We start from the raw sequence: 18282 nt of genomic DNA, 5'->3' as shown, positions 1-18282 counted from the left end.
TGTGCCGAGTTTCTCTGTGGGACTGTTTTGGGACGAATTTGGGTGACGAATTTTGGTTCCTGCGCAACATCGCAATAGCCGTCAAAATAGAACGATAGCGTGCTCAAAACAGTCGGTTAGTGCCATTCGACAAAGCGAAGACCCATCTCGCACGCCGACTCAAAATGGCTATTTCGAGAGGGGAAAAAGTAATAGGCCAAGTGCAAAACTTAAGGCATTGTTCACACGGAACCGGACAAATTTTCCAGGCGACCGGTTGAAAATTGGTGCATCAGATTAAGGTGTTCCAGCAGCTGGTTTTATTAAACGTACCAAGTCGAAGTAAATTGGTTTTCGTTAGGACTGCCAATGACTATCTTCATAGCGTTACTATCGCTGCTGATATAACTACTTCCCTACAGAAACACGCTCGCCCTTTCGCTCCAAACTTACTATTAACCAGCACCCTTCCAAACCTAGCATTTCATTGGTCCCTATAACCTGCACAACCTATTGTTTTCAGGGATAGAGGCATTGTTATGTCACCATCCCTATTGTTTTCCCAACCGACCACAAACGTTGTTTGGAATCGGTGCAGGTTGACCCCAAACTTACCTTGCTCCGGATGAACTCCGTCCACAATGAGCACCGCCGACCTTCTGTCTTCACCCTTAGCGTTCTCATAAACGCATGTGTACGTTCCTATATCGTCAACGGTTACAGAGAAGATCTTGAGATTCCCTTCATCACCCTCCCTATCATCAATCAGTATCCGTTTGGATGACTGAATGGTCTTGGAGTTTTTCAACCACGTGAGCTGTGGTGTTGGCGAGCCAATACCGCGGCAGAAGAAACTAACGTTGGTTCCTGAAAGGACTGAGATGTCTTCTGGCGCCCTAATGATCATGGGCGGACCTAAAATAGAAAAACCAGTACCAATAAATACAATTGCAACCAGCAAAAATAAACTCAAAAAATGTTGGTCTAGTTGGCTACTGCTCCATAACTGGATACTTAGAAATACGTGAACCACCAAACAAGTGTCGATTTCTTTAGAGAAAAAGAATAAGAGTGATGGTCAGAGAGTGAGCAGTGTAGGACTCATTTCTGATTTTCATATCCACTACGATAACGAGCAAAAACTTCAAGGAGTTGTACAATGCCCAAGTGCAGTAACCCCAACTACTAGTACAGCCCAGCTACCGCTGGTGCATAATTAATCAAATGTCGACCGTGCACATGATAGAGTCTCCACTAGCTCAGTGGTAGAGCATTCGATCAAGACCTCGAAGGGTCGTGAGTTCACATTTCATCGGGAGGTCGGAATTTTTTCTGAGCTTTCTGGTTCTAGATCCAGTTCTCTCTGTTTCAAATATACAGAACAGCTGCTTTTGCTCTTACCTTATATTCAGATCAGGGTTAGATAAAGTTTTTTAAAAAAACGTTTATTTATTTCTTCACTTTTTTGTTACTGTTAGTGTACGGTGTTTGTGCTGCGGAAGGTTAAAATAAGGCACGTACTGGATAATAGGGAGTTACAGCAATCACGACGGCAAAGGCAATGGGAACGTCAAAACAGCAATAGGTTCAACAACCAAACCAACACCTCTGCATACATGTATACATCATGCTTTTTTTACACCTCTTCGCCGTCACTGTAGGACTACAGGTAAAACTTCAAGAAGTGACGTATTATAGAGCATGCAAACACTCGATGACAAATTGTTCTCTCTTTCAACTTTGATGTGCTGCCTGAAAACTCAAAGCTAGGAAAACTCGCCTATACATTTGACCAACTGAGCCAAATGAAATAACTGCCATAAATTTCAAAGAACGCGAAGGCACTTTACAAACAACGTCATCGTTGCTATCGCCTGTTTTAAATTCCTTTAGAATATTGGTCAGCGAGCACATATATATGATTAAATAAACATCTGCTTAAAATGGTCTGTTGTCTGCCTTAGAGACAATTTCCCACCCTATGGACTGTTTAGGCTACATGTAGTTAACTAGGAAAAACCCGACGAACCTAGTCAACCACCTAACAGGGATTTCCAACTTGGGGACAACGCTCTTCTAGTAACAATAACAGAGGGACTCACCAGTTAACAAAACCCGTGTCTGTGTAAAGCGAACACTTCCACGATTCCAAGAAATACATGAATAAACAGCGACGTCTTCTTTGGTGAATCTCCGGATCTGTAGCCTACTTGTCGTAAAGGATTTATTTGCGACGTCAGTTATGACCGACACTCGACTGGTATTCGTCAATAATTCTCCATCTTTCTTCCACACTAACTGCGGCTGCGGAAAGCCTTTTACCTTGCAGTCAAGAGTCACATCAGCACCTTTCTTGGCCACTTTAGAATTTGGTGGAAAAATTAGGAAGTCAACTGTCACTGAAGAAAGAGGAAATACAACAAAACGATAGGCCTTTTGCATTAGTTCCTCACGTGATCAACTTTCGGTAAACACAAGAACAGTTCGCCTTTGAAAAATTTTGTTAGCACCAGCTGAAACCGCATATTAAAATTCGGTAACCTGTAAATTTTCAGCCTTATATCTCTCTCCGTATGCCTAATTTTAATATGCTCTTTCAGCTTGTGCTAACAAAATTTTTCAAAAGGGAACTGTTTTCGTGTTTACCGAAAGTTGATCACGTGATAAACTAATTCAATACGCCTACTGGAGAAAGTAGAGGAGTTTACATAACGATCCACCACTTTCAAAACCAAAAAGAAACTGGACCGAATTAACGTTCGCAAAGACCTCTGGGACTGTTACTAGGGACAGGGGAACAAAATTGGCCAGTAGCTGACCGGCACGTCACCAGTAACAATCCCAGAAACAATTGCGGAACGCATTTCGGTTCCAGTTTCCTTCTTGCTTCTTTGAAGTGGTGACTACTTAACAATTATTCCTTGAGCCCGAATGGGCTCCGAGTCAATAGCCTATGAGGCCGAAGGCCGAATGGGCTATTGACTCAGAGGCCATGAGGGCGAGAGGAATAATTGTTTTAGTAAAATCCAACTAGTTGGTCAAAAATATCGAGAATAAAAAATTTTTAGCTAGTTAAAGCTAGACTTAAATCCTTTTTCGCCGCCAAAAAGAGTGCGCTTTTCGTTACTAGTAGGCTATAACATATAGCCTAGTAGTAGCTCAACCTTTCAAAACGCAGCATTGATAATAGACTACTAGCTGGATTTTACTAAAACTTCATATTACAAGGCTTTCGAAGAGCTTAAAGTTTAGAAAGTAGCTGAGATATTACGCTAATAACAACTTGTGCCTCAGCAAGAACTAGCTTTGGGATCATTAGGTCATTAATTTTTACATTTGTCTGCTCAGTATCTTGGCCTTTGAATAGAAGCGAGGCTGTGGGTGACAAGGATTTGTTAAAAACTTTCCTACTTTTCATATACGAATCGGGTTATTCTTATATTGACAAGCCCGTGAACATCATCATTTACATGTGATGAAACAGGAAGGTTGGCCACCTTCAGCCTCGCTTCTATTCAAAGGTCAAAGGTCAGGGCAATAAGCACTGTAAATATAGTCAAAGTTCTCCTTGCCACCACTCTCTTAAGCAACCAGCTCTAGTTACGACCACCTTCAGTTCGTAAAACCCCGTTTGAACTATGACTTCAACTTTGTAATGAAAAGCTGTCGTAAGCGACCGCTCCCATAAGCGACCGCGACCACTTTTGGGATTATCCAACTGGACTTTCTCTTTATTTTTCAGCCTTCGTAAGCGACCACTCAGAATTTTATTCATAACACTATAACGAAACTGCACACTGCAGTAATGGTCTAAGTTTAGCCGTGTCCATATCAGGTTTAAAGACACTCATTAAACATTAATTTCGTTTTTTTTCTCTCTCTCCACGAGTTATTAAGCTCTAGCAAGCGACCACCCCCTATTGTTTTACTGAGCAGTCGCGTACGAGAACTCTTTCTCGTAAGCGACCAGCTCTAGTTACGGTCATTCTTTCGAATTTACCAGGTGATCGCTTACGAGAGATTCGACTGTAACTGTAGAATGGTGGCCTATTGTAATCAAAAATGGTCGCGATGTCACTGCTGCGATTTTTTTTTTAGCTACTCTGTTTCATCATTTGGCATTTTCTTAGACTGGCTTCCCTACCTTTCAGCCAGTCTTAGTGATGGCACAAAATGGTCAATAGAATCGCCGACAAATCGCCGATAATGAGGGCTACATTTTACTTCTATGTAGCCTGTTCCAGGTTCCGAGGTAGTCGGGCCCGCGGAATTGAGAAAGCTTGAACAAAAAAAAGAAAACGGGAGGAAAGTGGGGAGAGGGGGATTCGCGCCATACACTTTCGCGTCTTCCCCACCATCTGAGAGCCTGGAACTGACTAACTTCTATGTACATAGGGAGCTTAAGCAAAAACGTTTTCAAGCGACGCACGTCGACAGTAATTGCACGTTTTGTACTCTTAGGCAGTGGTTTTGCCTAATTTTTCGGGCAAATCGTCTCTATAAGACTGAAGACACACAGCAATATAAATTTAGTAGCGTCAAGGCATATTGAAAGGGAAAAGGCCTCATTTCTGATTGATGTGCGTCGCTTAAAACGTCTTTGATAAAGCTCTCTAATGAACCACAAAAGTAGAGGCCATAATGTTTATGCTAACGATAACCACAATGATTACTTACATCCAACGACAAGCGACGCATTGGCTCTTGCCTCTCCCAGCTCATTAACAAGAGTGCATTCATACAGCCCAGCATCCTCGAACTGCACGCTTAGTATCCTTAGCGTGTACACGCTATCTAACAACACATATTTCTGAGGAGAGGCAAAGACGCTTTTCCCTTTAAACTTCCACGTGATGTTGGACCCTGGGAAACTGGACACGACACAGCTCAAGTTCACAGTATCACCTCTGTTAACATCCGCTGAAGAGACACCGATGATCCGCGGCGCCTCTGCAAAATTCAAATTAAAAGAAGAAAACAAAAACAAAACATAAACATAGATGTAATGCATTAAACAAGTTTGAAATTCAGAACAGTCCCCCCCCGATGCTCCTGCCTTATGTAATTGTAGTTAATGCTAAATGGGCCCTTCCTCAGTTTTTTTCCACTTTTGATAAAGAACAGTAAGCGAATATCCATCGACACTGCTGGGAATAGCGCATTAAAATTACAGTGTAAAGGTGATACTCCAAAACAAGCGAAGTTAGTGCTCCACAAAGTACAGTCTAGACGTTTTACAGACGTTTGTATGATTGGTGGCACGAACTTCCCCCCCGCCTCCCCCCTCCCCCCTCCCGGCCGGCCCTACAAACGTCTGTACAATTCCAAAAACGAATGTGTGGGAGACTAGTGTGTAGGTAGAGGGAGATGTTTATAGAAAATTACAATGTGTGTACTGCCTTGGCCTACTGATTCTCAAATCACGGGATGGAGTCTCAGAGCTTTGCTCGCAGTCTACGTCCACTGAGAAGAAAAAAACTGCTCACAGAATGTTCTTAATAAAAATCGAAAAAGTAAGCAGGTTGAAAATTTTACCTTTTACAATAACCTCGGACACGTTGCTTGTAACGTTTCCTTCAGTATTGACGAGGGTACAGGTGTAATTACCGCTGTCTTCTCTTGTGGCAGATCTAATGAGCAGATTTCCTGAGCTCGTACTAATGCGACTGGAGTTCTTAGCCAGCTCAAGGAGAGGTTGACCGTCTTTACGCCAGTCTTTTAGGGTTGGAAGTATCAGCGGGGGTTTGGAACGACAACGCAGATTAATCACCTCTTGGGCCTTGACTTCTGTTTTAACAGGGGGCACTCGATCGAATTCCGGGAGCTTCGAGGCCACAACTTGAAAGAATTGAGACACAACAGATGTCAACGTTCGTGGATAGCACACTGTTTTTATAAGAAACCTTTACATTTTAAGACGAGAACGATTAAGAGTACGAGATTTTCTCTATACTAGGTAGAGCTCGCGCGTGAACCAGCATCCGTTTTGGCGCGAAAACGTGATAGCCATAGTCATTCTACTACGACTTTTAGCGAGAATGTCGTAGTGATGGAAACAAGTTATCACATGTTAGAAGTTTTATTATTTTGCGATCGTGAGGGGGCCTTACCTTCTCCATGAATAGAGATAACAGTGCTAACGTTTCGGAAATTACAATGAGGCTTTCCGGGGTGTCGGTTTTTTGAAGAATACGCGAAAAATATTTCAGTCAAATCTCGTACTCGTGGTCGTTCCCGTCCTCGAATCAAAAGGTCTCCAAACTGTGGTAAGAAGGGTGAAAAAAAAAAAAGAAAGAAAGAAAGAAAGACAAAAAAAATTACAGCGAAACAAACATACGTAACTCAAGGCAACAGACATGCTGCAGCGTTTACGATTCAAACCGGCAAATTTCAACTTTAGCTTGAGTTGTCCGGTATCGTAGAGATATAGCCTTATTTACCTCTACATTCTTTGCCGTCTCCGGCGGTCCCGAGGGGACACTGTAAACACACAGACTCTTGCTTGCCATCAGGATTAAATATATCAAGATCAACACAGGTTACTCTGTTAGCTGTGTCACATTCCTATAAACAGATAATACTGAGTAAGATATTCAGACTAGAGCTCATAGTTAGCATTGTTAAAATGACACGATTAGGTTTGCCGTAAGTCACTAGACGAGGCCTGTCTTGAGGACTGTCTTTACCACGATTAAACTCATCAGGCAGTTCGTAGGCAAATCTTTCTAAAATGACGTCGGTCAAGCTGGCCTTCACTTCCTTTTTTCTCCCGTTGCAGGTATAAAACAAAATACATCCATGCAACCGACCTGTAAAAAAAAGGCCGGATTATTTTATTTTCCCGCGCTTGGAAACATGCGTGCATATTTTTCCGCTCTGGTCACCACTGAGTTGCATATGTTCTCGCTCTTAAGGTGATGTTACATGGGACGATCGGCCACGACGATTTTTAGTGCAACACAGCATTACAACATTGTTACGACACTGTTTCGAATGGTCACAACATTGCTCCAACATTGCAACGCTTTGTATTGTTGGGCTAAAAATTGTCGTTGCAAATCGTCTCGTGTAAAATCACCTTTAGAACGGGTTGCACGAATTCATGTTGCCAGCTCTAGGTACAGTGCATTTCTTGTGATTGTCAAAAGAAGAGTCACGCGTCATTAGCTGTATATTAACATCATTATACATTGTACTCACTAGTCTGCCTACTTCCTTGCCGGTTTGGATCGCCTAAAGAGCGATTACAAAACCGTGTTGGTCAGTTTAATTACCTTTAAACCTGAACACGATCCCTGGTTGAGGTGTCTGCAGTAGTTGTTGCTAACTTCTTCCACTGTTGCATTATCACAAACAACACCAGCATCCTCACGGTGGAATGGATCACAGTTACCCAGACCCCACCCAACTTGCCGGCACTGAGTGAGGGAGGTCTCGTAGCCAAAACAATTCACGTTATCCATCCAGATGATACCACTTCCTATAACACGAAAACAAATAACCGTACACTGCACATTAGAAAAAATAGTTACCTTTAGACTGTAAGGCGAGAACGAGAACTCAACACTGAGTAGTGCGCGCGCGTGAACCAGTGTCATTTTGGCGGGAAGACGTGATAGCCGTCGCCATTCTACTACGGCTCTTAGTGAGAATGTCAAAGTAGCGTAAAAAAGTTTTATCATTTTGCGATCTCGAGGGGGCTTAACCTCCTTCAAGAAAAATAACCGGGTTAACTTTTTCGCGGTTCATATAGAATCTTGGGGGGTAAAATCAAGGACTTTTCAAGGACTAAGACAATTTTTTTTGTAATTTGACACAGAACAACATGAATTAAAGACCTTTCAAATTCCTAGGTGTAGGAGGGATTGCTTATTGCAATCGCTTCCCACAGGAAGGAACGGTTCCTAAGGCGCTGCAAACAACGGATAATGAACTATGCCGGGAAATTGAAATCATAAGAAAACACACTATCATGATTACTAAGAAAATTTGCGTACTTCTGTGCTTTCAGTCTTTTGTTTCCGCAAAACACTTTTTTTTCACAAAGGTTATTTTTATTCAAGACGCTTTCAAAACAAGGACTTCTGTGGAAAATTCCAGGCCTTCTTAAGGATATCCCACAACAATGATTTTTCAATTTTGAAAGACTTGTCAAGGACATTATGGTTTTTCAAAGACTTTCTAAGGCCCGTAAGAACCATGTTTTAGGTGAAAAAAGATGTCCCATGAAGCTTTCCAATGTATCTATTTCTTAAGAAAACCGCCAGAAAATTTTCAGTTAAGTCTCGTCCAAGTAGTCACCCCTATCCTCTAATCTAAAGACCTCTAATATCACAACGTATTAATTATTTCAATGACTATTCTATCTTCAGCCACTAATGTTCAAATCTGTTAAGAGTTGTCCACACTCCACTAGATTCCACCAAGAGCTCTTTTTGATTCCACTGGAAAACAAATGGATTCCAATGGACTCCTTTATTTCTATCTGACGGAGGTGTCCGTCTCGAGACATGGCCTAAAGGACGAGGTATTTCAAGACTAGATGTCCGGGAACTGATGGATCCTCCAACCCTTGAGAACCTGTTCGTATCCCATATTTTGAACCCAGGAACCTAGAACCTGTACCAGGCTCACGTGTTCAAAACCCGCCGGAAACTCACATTTTATTGGTCCATGCCACTTGTGATATGAACGATGACAATTCATCTTTATCAATAAACTTTTAACACAAAAAGTAAAACAAGACACTCAAGCGTTGACTAAGTGTATTTAAATAGGAACTGACCTTTCTTAAAGAATGAATGCTTCGGGGCCAGTAAAGCTTTTCCGAAACCAAGCTCTTTACAAACTATAGCTGCTTCCTTGAGGTCCCAATCGTCATCACACACAGTGCCCCATTCATCAGCGTAAAATACTTCTACCCTTCCTTCTCGTTTACTTTTACCATCTACCAAACGCACTAGAGGTTTCTTTGGTTTCGGTGGAAACATGGAGGAGACTGGCTTCATGCCTTTTCCACAGTCCGGTACACACTTCAGGCCCACTAAAGGAGCGAAAATTACGTGACGTTTTATGTTAGCGTGACGCATTTGAGTGGATTTGTGGATTGCATCCACTTAATTAGCTTGTAGAAAAGCGCTATTTTATCGCTTTTTCAGGCAAGCGAAGGACAGCGCGACGTGTTTGTGGAGTGCGTGGCGCGCGCGAAAAAATATCTTATTCCTATCCCTGTTGCGTTTGCCTCGCGCTTTTTTTCTTTTTTATCAGAGATTGTAGGATAAAACTTACTTAGGAACAAGCCTTCAGGGCAAGATTTGCACAGATCATCCCTCTCACCGTCGTAGCACGACTGACAACGCTTATTACACGGAACACACTTGCGGGTCTTTGTATTTCCGTACTTCCCCAGGGGACAATGTAATACGCAATCAGTAAACTGCAAAAAGTAAGGCTTTTTGCAGAGAGAGCACAAATCAGGTCTGCCGTGACAGCTACCACACTTGGACAGGCATCGTTTGCACGTGCCCTTGTAGTCATAGAAGCCGTCGCCACACTTCGACACGCATCGCTTTGATTGGTCAGGTCCTGAGCACTTCACCCCAGCATCTTCCGAGTGACCGCAGTTATTTGCACCGAATCCACCTGAAAACAGATTGAATTGATGTCACCATTATACAACTACAAATTCAAAAACAATAAAATGCAATAACAGAATGAAACCTCTTTAGCAGTACGTCCACAAGGCACTATTTATTTAGTATGTACAGTCCAACCTCCCGTAAGCGACCACCCAAAATGCCAAGACTGAGTGGTCGCTTACGGGAGGTGGTCGTTTACAAGAATCGAACCACAGGGGGCCTCTTCCCAGAAGAGGTCCAGGCACATCTACTTTATGGAAAATAATTTATCGCGTGCAATGTCTAAGTTACGACATGTGTAGTTCCATGTTGTCACTAAAGTTCTTCGTATATTCCAAGTAGCATAGTGCACACAGCGAAGATATAGAGATCAGATAATGCATCAAGTGGTCGCGTATAAGGGGCTAAAAACAATAGGCAATCATTAACCGTCAGGCCCAAAAAGTGGCCGCGGTCGCTTACATGAGGTGGTCGTTTACTGGAGGTTCCAACTGTAAGGCTTTGACTTGTAACATTTTGCTGTTTTGGAGTGGCAGTCGCGTATAGGAGGTGGTCTCTTACGAGAGGTGGTCGCACATGGAGGTTCGGCTGTAGTTCTATCGTTTAAGTCTGTGCGTGAAATCCTACGCTGTTTCCATTCACTGAAATTAAACCTCTTCAGCAGTACTTTCACGTGGTACTACTTGTTTTTCAGACTTAAGCAACTTTTCCGAGTGAGAGGGCAGGCTTAATTATTAAAATAAGCTACGTACCATGGTGCATTTTACAGTCCTGCAACCGTCTCTCGCTTCCAACACACTGCGTGTCGTCCATCCAGATCTTGCCAGTACCCTGTCCGAACTTAGCCGAAGAGTACGGAGCAACTGCATCCCCCATCTTCAGCTGCCGACAGATAACTTTAGCTTCCTGAATGTCGAAGTTATCATCGCAGACTGTACCCCACTCTCCATTGTGCAATACTTCCACACGGCCCTCTAGTAAGTTGTTACCGCCAACCAACCTTATGTCGGAGACACCACTGACAATCTTGTCTTGCCCTTTGCTGCAGTTTTGAACACAGGAGGAGCCCAGAAGAAACAAGTGAGCGGGGCACTCGGTGCAATTTCTTGAACTTCCGACGCAGTCAGAGCACGGCGATGAGCACTTCTGGCATTCCTGTGTGTCGGGATGCCCAAATTGACCCTTTTTGCAATAGGCCACGCAGTCGAATGTATTACCAGTTCTATTTAAGAATTTACCATTCTCGCAAACCGAGCAATTTTCTGGTGAACCAACGCATTTTTTGCAGTTCGGGCTACACCTTCCACAGGTGTTGTCCGTGGTGTTGATAAAGTACCCTTCGCCGCAAACGGACAGACAGTCACGCGACCGATCGGGACCCTGGCAAACAACACCAGCATCTTCAGAGTGGTCGCAGTTTTCTTGCCCCCAGCCATTGTGCGGACACGCGATTAGCGATGTCTCGTTACCTGTAGAAATTTGGGAGGTAGCTTTCTGAGTTCACTAAAAGTATGGTATTAATTACTAACAACTAACAGAATGTATGAAGTGCTGGGCCCGAACACATCAGAGACTCAAACGATGCGTCACGTAATCCACTTTTCCCTCTCAACTTACCGAATTACTAAAAGGAGAACTCGGTTTACTGTCAACAATGAATCTTTCATTTTCCCATAGGAGGGTTAAGATTTACAGTTGTTTTTAAAGTCTCTGGTATGTTTGGAATCGAAAAGATTTGTTCATAAACACTACATTAACTGAAATCCGACCATTACGAAATAACGGGCCAACAGTTAAATGTCATTTTTTCTCTCTTTTTTTTTCACCGAAAATTCATATGACTGACACAAAGGTGTATCATGGCGAAAATCAACGTCGCAACGTTTAGACAGAACTAACAGAGAACAATTTTGATGACATATCAACTAACTGGACATTCTCGGAGACCAAGGTGCCACTATGTGACACTAGGTCTTCAAGGATGCCTACTGGACAACATGTTTGAGTTGCTAACTACACCATTAAATATTCAAATTACTTATGCATCCAACGGACGTCCAGCCCGATTCTTAGCAAGTCCGAGGCCGCTCGCTTCCAACAAAGGGAAGAGTAAGAAGTGGAAACGAGCGGCCTGGGACCTTCTGAGAACACGGCGGACGGACATCAGTATATACTCACCGCGACATTTTAATTCATCCAGCCAAACAACACCCTTTCCAGCTCCAAAGCCTGCTCTAACGACTGCTTTGGTAGCATTCCCCATGTTCAACATTCTGCATACCACATTTGCATCGACTATGTCCCACGAGTCATCGCAGACTGTGCCATATTTACCGTTGTGAAGAACCTGGCATAGAAAACGCTGTCATTTAACAAGGGTTCAGCTAATTAAAACTAGATGGAGTGCATGAAATAATCCGAAGAGGGCAATACGCCTCGGGGTGTAGTGCATTCCTTCCGCGACACATTAGGCTGATTTAGCAACAGAACGGGAACGTCAGTTGACGACGGCGCGCGCAAATTAAACAACTGGCTTGACCAATGGCAGAGCGGCAAATTGGGCACCGGAAGTCGAGTTTAGTCCTTTCCGCGCGCTTTCCCGTCGTCAAATGACGTTCTCGGTCTGTTGCTAAATCAGCCTGTTGCACGCTGGTAAACAGCAATAAGGGACGCTCTTTTGATAGAACACTTTGAAAGTAAATGCTAGCAAAATGCGTTTAACTATTCATTCAATTTTTTTCTCCGCTTCTGAATGGCTCAAATCCCCCGGTAAGTTCTTCACTGAACCCGCCACTGTTGGCAAATTTGGAGAATGCCTGCGATAACCGATAAACCGGCGTCAATAGTCAATAAGCCACCACAGAAAAAGGGAAGACAACCGGTAAGCCCTGATAACCACGTCGTGTCAGTGCAGGTTGTTCCGGTAGCCCCGTTTTCCGAAGAAGAAATAGCAAAATTTCTGGAGGGTGTTATCCGCCCGGCCGATTATACCCTCTTCAATCTGCATAATTCTTTCGATCAAACTTAGCCTTATTCGAATTTCATAATTGCTTAATATTTGTGGGATCTTTTCAAGATGGAGAGAGGGACTGTTGAGGTAGTAAGAAAATTAGCTTCTACGTGCTTAAGCGTGAATACGGTTTCGGATTAGGGCTAGGGATTAAGGAATGACGAAGTTTGTACTAGTTGCCAATAAATTAAAAAAAGAAAACCAAATATTTGAAAATGTGTAGGTCACAGTGCGAATTCGGTCGCTCCGTTGTATAGGTGTATAGTTCAAATCTTGGCTTTGGCTCTATTTGTTACCTCAAACTACAATATCCCCTTTTACAGTTACAGGTGAAAACAAGGCTGGAGTCCGTTGACCTTGTTTTGGAAATAATGTTGTTCTTCTGCTAACTAGTATTTTTTAAGCAAAATTGCCATAAATAGAGCAACAGGTTTGTATCAAAACAAGGTCAACCTCAGCCTCACCTTTACTCAAAGGCTAGAATACTAAGCCCACAACTGTAAAATGGTCTATTTACGTTCTCAAAATTCTCCCGCGCATGGCGCACTTGTACTGGGTGCTCTCTTTCCTGGGCATTAGCCTTCCTACGAAAATCTCGAACAGATAGGTTCGAGATTATTAGAAGTCTCAAAGCACACGTAACTTCACTGATTTAATCACTGTTTCTTGTCATATTTGTAAGAAAAATTAGTTAGCTAGTGAAAAAGGACGCAAAGTTTATATCAACATCAGCTGTATACATATTCAGAACAGTGATCATTCAGAACATAATGTTTCTTTTCTGAAACGATCATATAATATTATCTGATTGTTAAAGAAAGCATTCTTAGAATGTTCGCGAATCAGTGCAAACTGCACAGCTTCCCTGCTTAAAATAGACCAAAGAAAGTTATCTCCGCTTACCTCAACTCTCCCCTCGGTTGGCCTTTGGCTACCAACAAGACGAAGCAGCGGGACAGAAGAAGGCTTAAAACCAGAACAATTTGCAACGCACTTTGTTCCCTCCCTGTAGAATGGTGACGCGCATGAGGTGCAGTTATCAGCCCTTAATTCACAGTCAGCACATACCGAATCACAATGTTTACAAACTCTATCCAAGTAAAACCCGACACCGCAATCTTTGACACACGTATCATTCTTTTTAAAGTAGCCCGGCGCACACTTAGTACACAAACTTGCAGTACCGTTGCAAGAGGCGCACGACGAGTTGCATTTCATGCATGAAGTTCCTTTTGAAAAAAATCCCTCGGGGCACTTGCTTTTGCACATGCGCACACCTGGACCCGTGCAACGAAGAACCACATCTTCGTTATGTTCGCAGTTGGATTGACCCCAAGGGCGATGACGGCATTTCATAAGAGAATCCTCAGTCCCAACGCAAAACACATCATCGAGCCATAGCTTACCAGTTCCCTTTTTGATATGGCTAAGAGGAACGTTGGTTACCGCTCTCCCTAAAGACAGTTCTCTACAAACAACGGTTATTTCCGCCGAGTCCCAACCGTCATCACAGACCGTCCCCCAAACGCCGTCGTGATAAACTTCCAGCAACCCCTCCAAATAATCCCTACCGTTTGACAGCCTTATGTTGGGCCGGGTGGCCTGTCCTGTGAAATTTGAAACCGGAACAGCATACCTTCCTCCAGAGCAGTTAGCGACACACTCCTTATGTGCGTCATCATAGACCTTAGGTGGCTTACAAACGGTACATACGGGTTTCTGCGTTGAGCTACTATACTCACAACTGATGCAGTCACCGGGGCATGGCAGACATGTATAGTTTTCGCTGTTCTTGTACATCGACAAGCCACAGTCCTCAACGCAACGGCCGTTTTTTCTAAACATAGGCTCACAACTGTCCTCGCATCGGCCGTTTTTAAGCGCTTTAGGTTCTTTACACGAAGTACAGTTTTTGTCATTAAAGCCGTCGCTACAGGTCACGCATATGGCCGTGTCACACTTTTTGCATAGACGCGTGGGTATGTCCCCGTATTCATCATCGGCACACTTATCCACGCACGTGATGCCTTTTAAAAATTTCGGCGCCGCACACTTTGTACAGCGGTAGCTACTTCCCATGCATTCCAGGCATTGCGTGGCACACGTGGCACAAACGTCAGTCCTGTCATTTTTGAACCAGCCAGGATCGCATGTTTTCACGCAACGGTTACTAATGTGCTTTGTTATGGGTCCAGCACACTTAACTCCTACGTCGTTACTATGGTAGCAAAGTGAACTGTAGCTTCGCCTCACCAAAGGGCAGTCGAAGATTGAGCTTTCTCTGCCGGTACAGCCAAGAATGTCTGTCCACACACGCCCGTACCCTGAACCATAGGCAGCTCTCTTGACGGCTTTGATAGCCGCGCCCAAGCCCAACTCGCGACAAACAACCGAAGCCTCGCGGAAATCAAACGTTTGGTCGCAGACTGTAAACCAAGATCCAAAACGAAACACTTCAACGCGGCCCTCCAGATGCGTCGGCCTGTTTCCCGCCAGACGTACACGCCGCGTCTGGGCGACATGGTTAGGCGCGCAACTCACTACGCATTTTGTTCCATTCAGGTATCGGTCATCACGACAACTTGTGCAAACATTAGGAGAAGTCCCATCTGCGCAGGTGCGACATCCGGGATCACATGCTTTGCACTTGCGGTCGGTAAGATCACCATAGAAACCATCTCCACAGTAAGTCTTGCACGCGTTTCCTGGACAACGATATGAGGTTAAATATATCAGTTTGCAATTAACAAATGCAAAGGAATGGTTCGATTTAACACTTAGGCAAGGTTAAGACACTGTACTTCACATGAGCCGCACCGAATTCATTGAAGTGAAGTACGGCGTTGGATCGGTTTAGCTGTTCTTAACACCTGGCTCAGCCGGGCGTAGGGACCTTACGAAACTACGACGGCAACGGCAACGGCAAACGGCAACGAGGACGTCAAAAACACAATAGGTTAATTTTATAAGCAAAACAACAACTCTGCACGCTTTTTTGTACATTGCTTTGCCGTCCTTTCAAAACTGCGACGTGAAATGACCAAATTTTGAGCTGATTTGAGAACGGGAACGGCAAGGCGATAAATTTTACTAGCTCTCTCTGAACTCGGACGCGGTCCCCTCTCTTTAGTTCCAACGTTACTTCCCTATCATCAAGTAATTGGGTGACTTAAAAGTGAAAGGGAGAAAAAGATTCAAAGGACGCGAACTCCATTTTTCAGCTACATTTCACTGGCGTCGCCGTTGACGGATCGTAAGGTCCCTAACAACGGCCTTGGACCGGCGTTGTTTCAGTCGCCGAACTTCACAGGGAATTCCGAAAAATCGAGTTTGGATTCGAGTTCGAGTTGGACTTCGCGCGAGTTGAACTTCGAGTTAGACTTCGATTTAAACTATTTAAAAATAATAATGATAATGGTGAAATATAATAAAACATAGAAAAAAAGCGTCGGTAGGCTCTTACGTCTTATAACTCATGTTATAATAAGTCTAACTCGATGTCCAACTCGAAATCAAACTTGAACTCGAACAAGAACTCGAATCCCAACTTGAACATACCCTACTCCCAACTTCACATGCCGTAAATCCTCTATTAGGCCCCCCTGGGCTGGGGGGCTTAACAGGCGCACACTAGCCACGTGACAATCAGGAGCATTATAAGTGTCACCTCACCTTTTAAGAATCGTGGTTTAATGCAGGAGGTACAATTCGTCCTGGAATAAGCACAAGTTAAACATGACGCCAAACAGACACCGCACTCCAAGGTGTCCTTCACTTCAAAGTACCCCTCGCCGCACGAATCTACACATTCTCTTGTCGTATCAGGCCCGGTGCAGCGCACGCCGGCATCCTCAAAATGCCCGCACGCATGCGTACCCCAGGTAGGGTGCTCGCAATGTTCAAGTCGCGCTTCATTTCCCGTGCAGTTTACCTGCGGAAAAAGAATTTTCGAAAAGAAGAAACATTATCAATAAATCACTGCAAACAAAGTCTCTGTTGAAGCAGCGAAACTATTAAAAAAGCCCTGGGAAGGAACAGCAAAAATACAACCCCGCGGATGACCATTGATATTTGAAATACTTCTGCTAGACGAACATCCTGTTTTATCCCGATCGAATTTGCTGAGGAAAAGGCAAATGAAGACGAGAATTTACCATAATCTTAAAATTTAATAACAATAAATAATAATAATATTAATAACAATTTATTTAAAAAAGAACCCGAACTCAACGAAAAAACTTCAACGCCTTGCCCCAACAAATGAATCGATCACTGCAAACAACATGAACGGAAATGGAGTTATCAAATATACGTAGCACGAGAAAATGCACTTTGAAATATGTCGCTGGAGTTTCTGCCAAAGTCATACTCTACTACATCTGGTCAAACTCATTTGTGTTGTGAGTATTGGCCAGCGTATTTTTTAGGACTTTGCAAAATGTTAACAATACCAAGAACGCAGCTACCCAAAATGGGGGTGTCAATACTTTGGATCTTTAAGGAACTAATAAAGACTGGCACTGCATTCTTGCGCATTATCAAAGTCCTATAAGCTGTTAGCTCCTGTCAACATATTTAGGTGAAGTAAGTGAATAGAAAAAGGTAAAAGCGCACTGATCGGTAGTACGTCTGATTAAGAAAACCTACACGGATAGTCGAGAACTTCAGTTACCCTGGGTGCCAGGGGTTTTTTCCTCGCGTATGGCGGGATGCTTCAGTATCGCCTGTGGGCCAACAGAAGCCACGAGCGGCGAAGCCGCAAGTAGTCTGAGAAAACGGCCGATAATTCGTGACTCCACCACTGGTTTCCCCGCGAAATGACAGAAACGAGCGCAGAAATTCCTTACTGATGAAACGTCACTACCCGGATCTGGGTAGTGCTTCTGATTGGTCGTGCCGGGTAGGAAATTTGCTTCAACCAAAAGTACTACCCAAATCTGGGTGGTGACACGTCATCAGTATGGCATGGACCAATTTCGATATATTTAACAATTATTCCTCGAGCCCGAATGGGCTCTGAGTCAATAGCCCATGAGGCCGAAGGCCAGCTAGTTGGTAAAAAATATCGAGAATAAAAAAATTTAAGGTAGTTAAAGCTGGACTTTAATCCTTTTTTGCTGCCTAAAAGCCCGCACTTTTCGCTACTAGTGGGCTATAATATATAGCCCAGTAGTAGCTCAACCAATCAGAACGCAGAATTGATAATAGACCGCTTAGTTGGATTTTACTAATAAAATTTATACTTGGTTCCGAGGCTTGAGGGAATAAAACAAAAGAAATGTCTTATTCATTGCTTCTTTTTAATGCTTCTTTTGTTTTATTCCCCTACGCCTCGCAGCCAAACAGGAATGTAGGCTCTATTACCAGCCAATGTTAGGGAAATAAGCCCGGACCGTGAGAGCGGCGGAAATCGAGCCTAGTACCGCCTAATAGGAATGTTAATATATTGATATAGGTCTATCTCGGCGCTCTTTGCTCAGGTGTCATTTCGAAGGAGAAACCAGTGGTGGCATGGCAAAATGTCGACTGTTTTCTCAGGCTAAGCCGCGGGGGCACATGACCGAAACCACTGACCAGGCCCCCAAGTATCTAGCACCCAAGGTAGCCTATTGTTCATTAGCAAACGTTTTCACACCCTTTTTTATTACAGACCCA

General features: G+C 43.5%; 1 protein-coding gene across 2 annotated transcripts in view; it reads right to left on the bottom strand.

The window, feature by feature from the left end:
* LOC140936259 (scavenger receptor cysteine-rich type 1 protein M130-like) overlaps positions 1-18282 on the bottom strand; it is a 33050-nt gene that overhangs the window by 3750 nt on the left and 11018 nt on the right. For both annotated transcript variants that reach the window (XM_073385700.1, XM_073385699.1), the window contains exons 4-15: positions 16300-16558; positions 13531-15332; positions 11796-11964; positions 10370-11086; positions 9268-9621; positions 8765-9022; positions 7254-7459; positions 6420-6543; positions 5515-5817; positions 4657-4929; positions 2082-2378; positions 595-894 (exon numbers count right to left, since the gene is read on the bottom strand). In XM_073385700.1, the coding sequence (XP_073241801.1) occupies positions 595-894; positions 2082-2378; positions 4657-4929; positions 5515-5817; positions 6420-6543; positions 7254-7459; positions 8765-9022; positions 9268-9621; positions 10370-11086; positions 11796-11964; positions 13531-15332; positions 16300-16558 (5062 nt within the window). The remainder of the gene's footprint in view (positions 1-594; positions 895-2081; positions 2379-4656; positions 4930-5514; positions 5818-6419; positions 6544-7253; positions 7460-8764; positions 9023-9267; positions 9622-10369; positions 11087-11795; positions 11965-13530; positions 15333-16299; positions 16559-18282) is intronic.

The sequence above is a fragment of the Porites lutea genome, chromosome 5 (assembly GCF_958299795.1).
Source record: "Porites lutea chromosome 5, jaPorLute2.1, whole genome shotgun sequence".
NCBI lineage: Eukaryota > Metazoa > Cnidaria > Anthozoa > Scleractinia > Poritidae > Porites > Porites lutea.
This window is presented reverse-complemented; position numbering and strand designations above follow the sequence as displayed.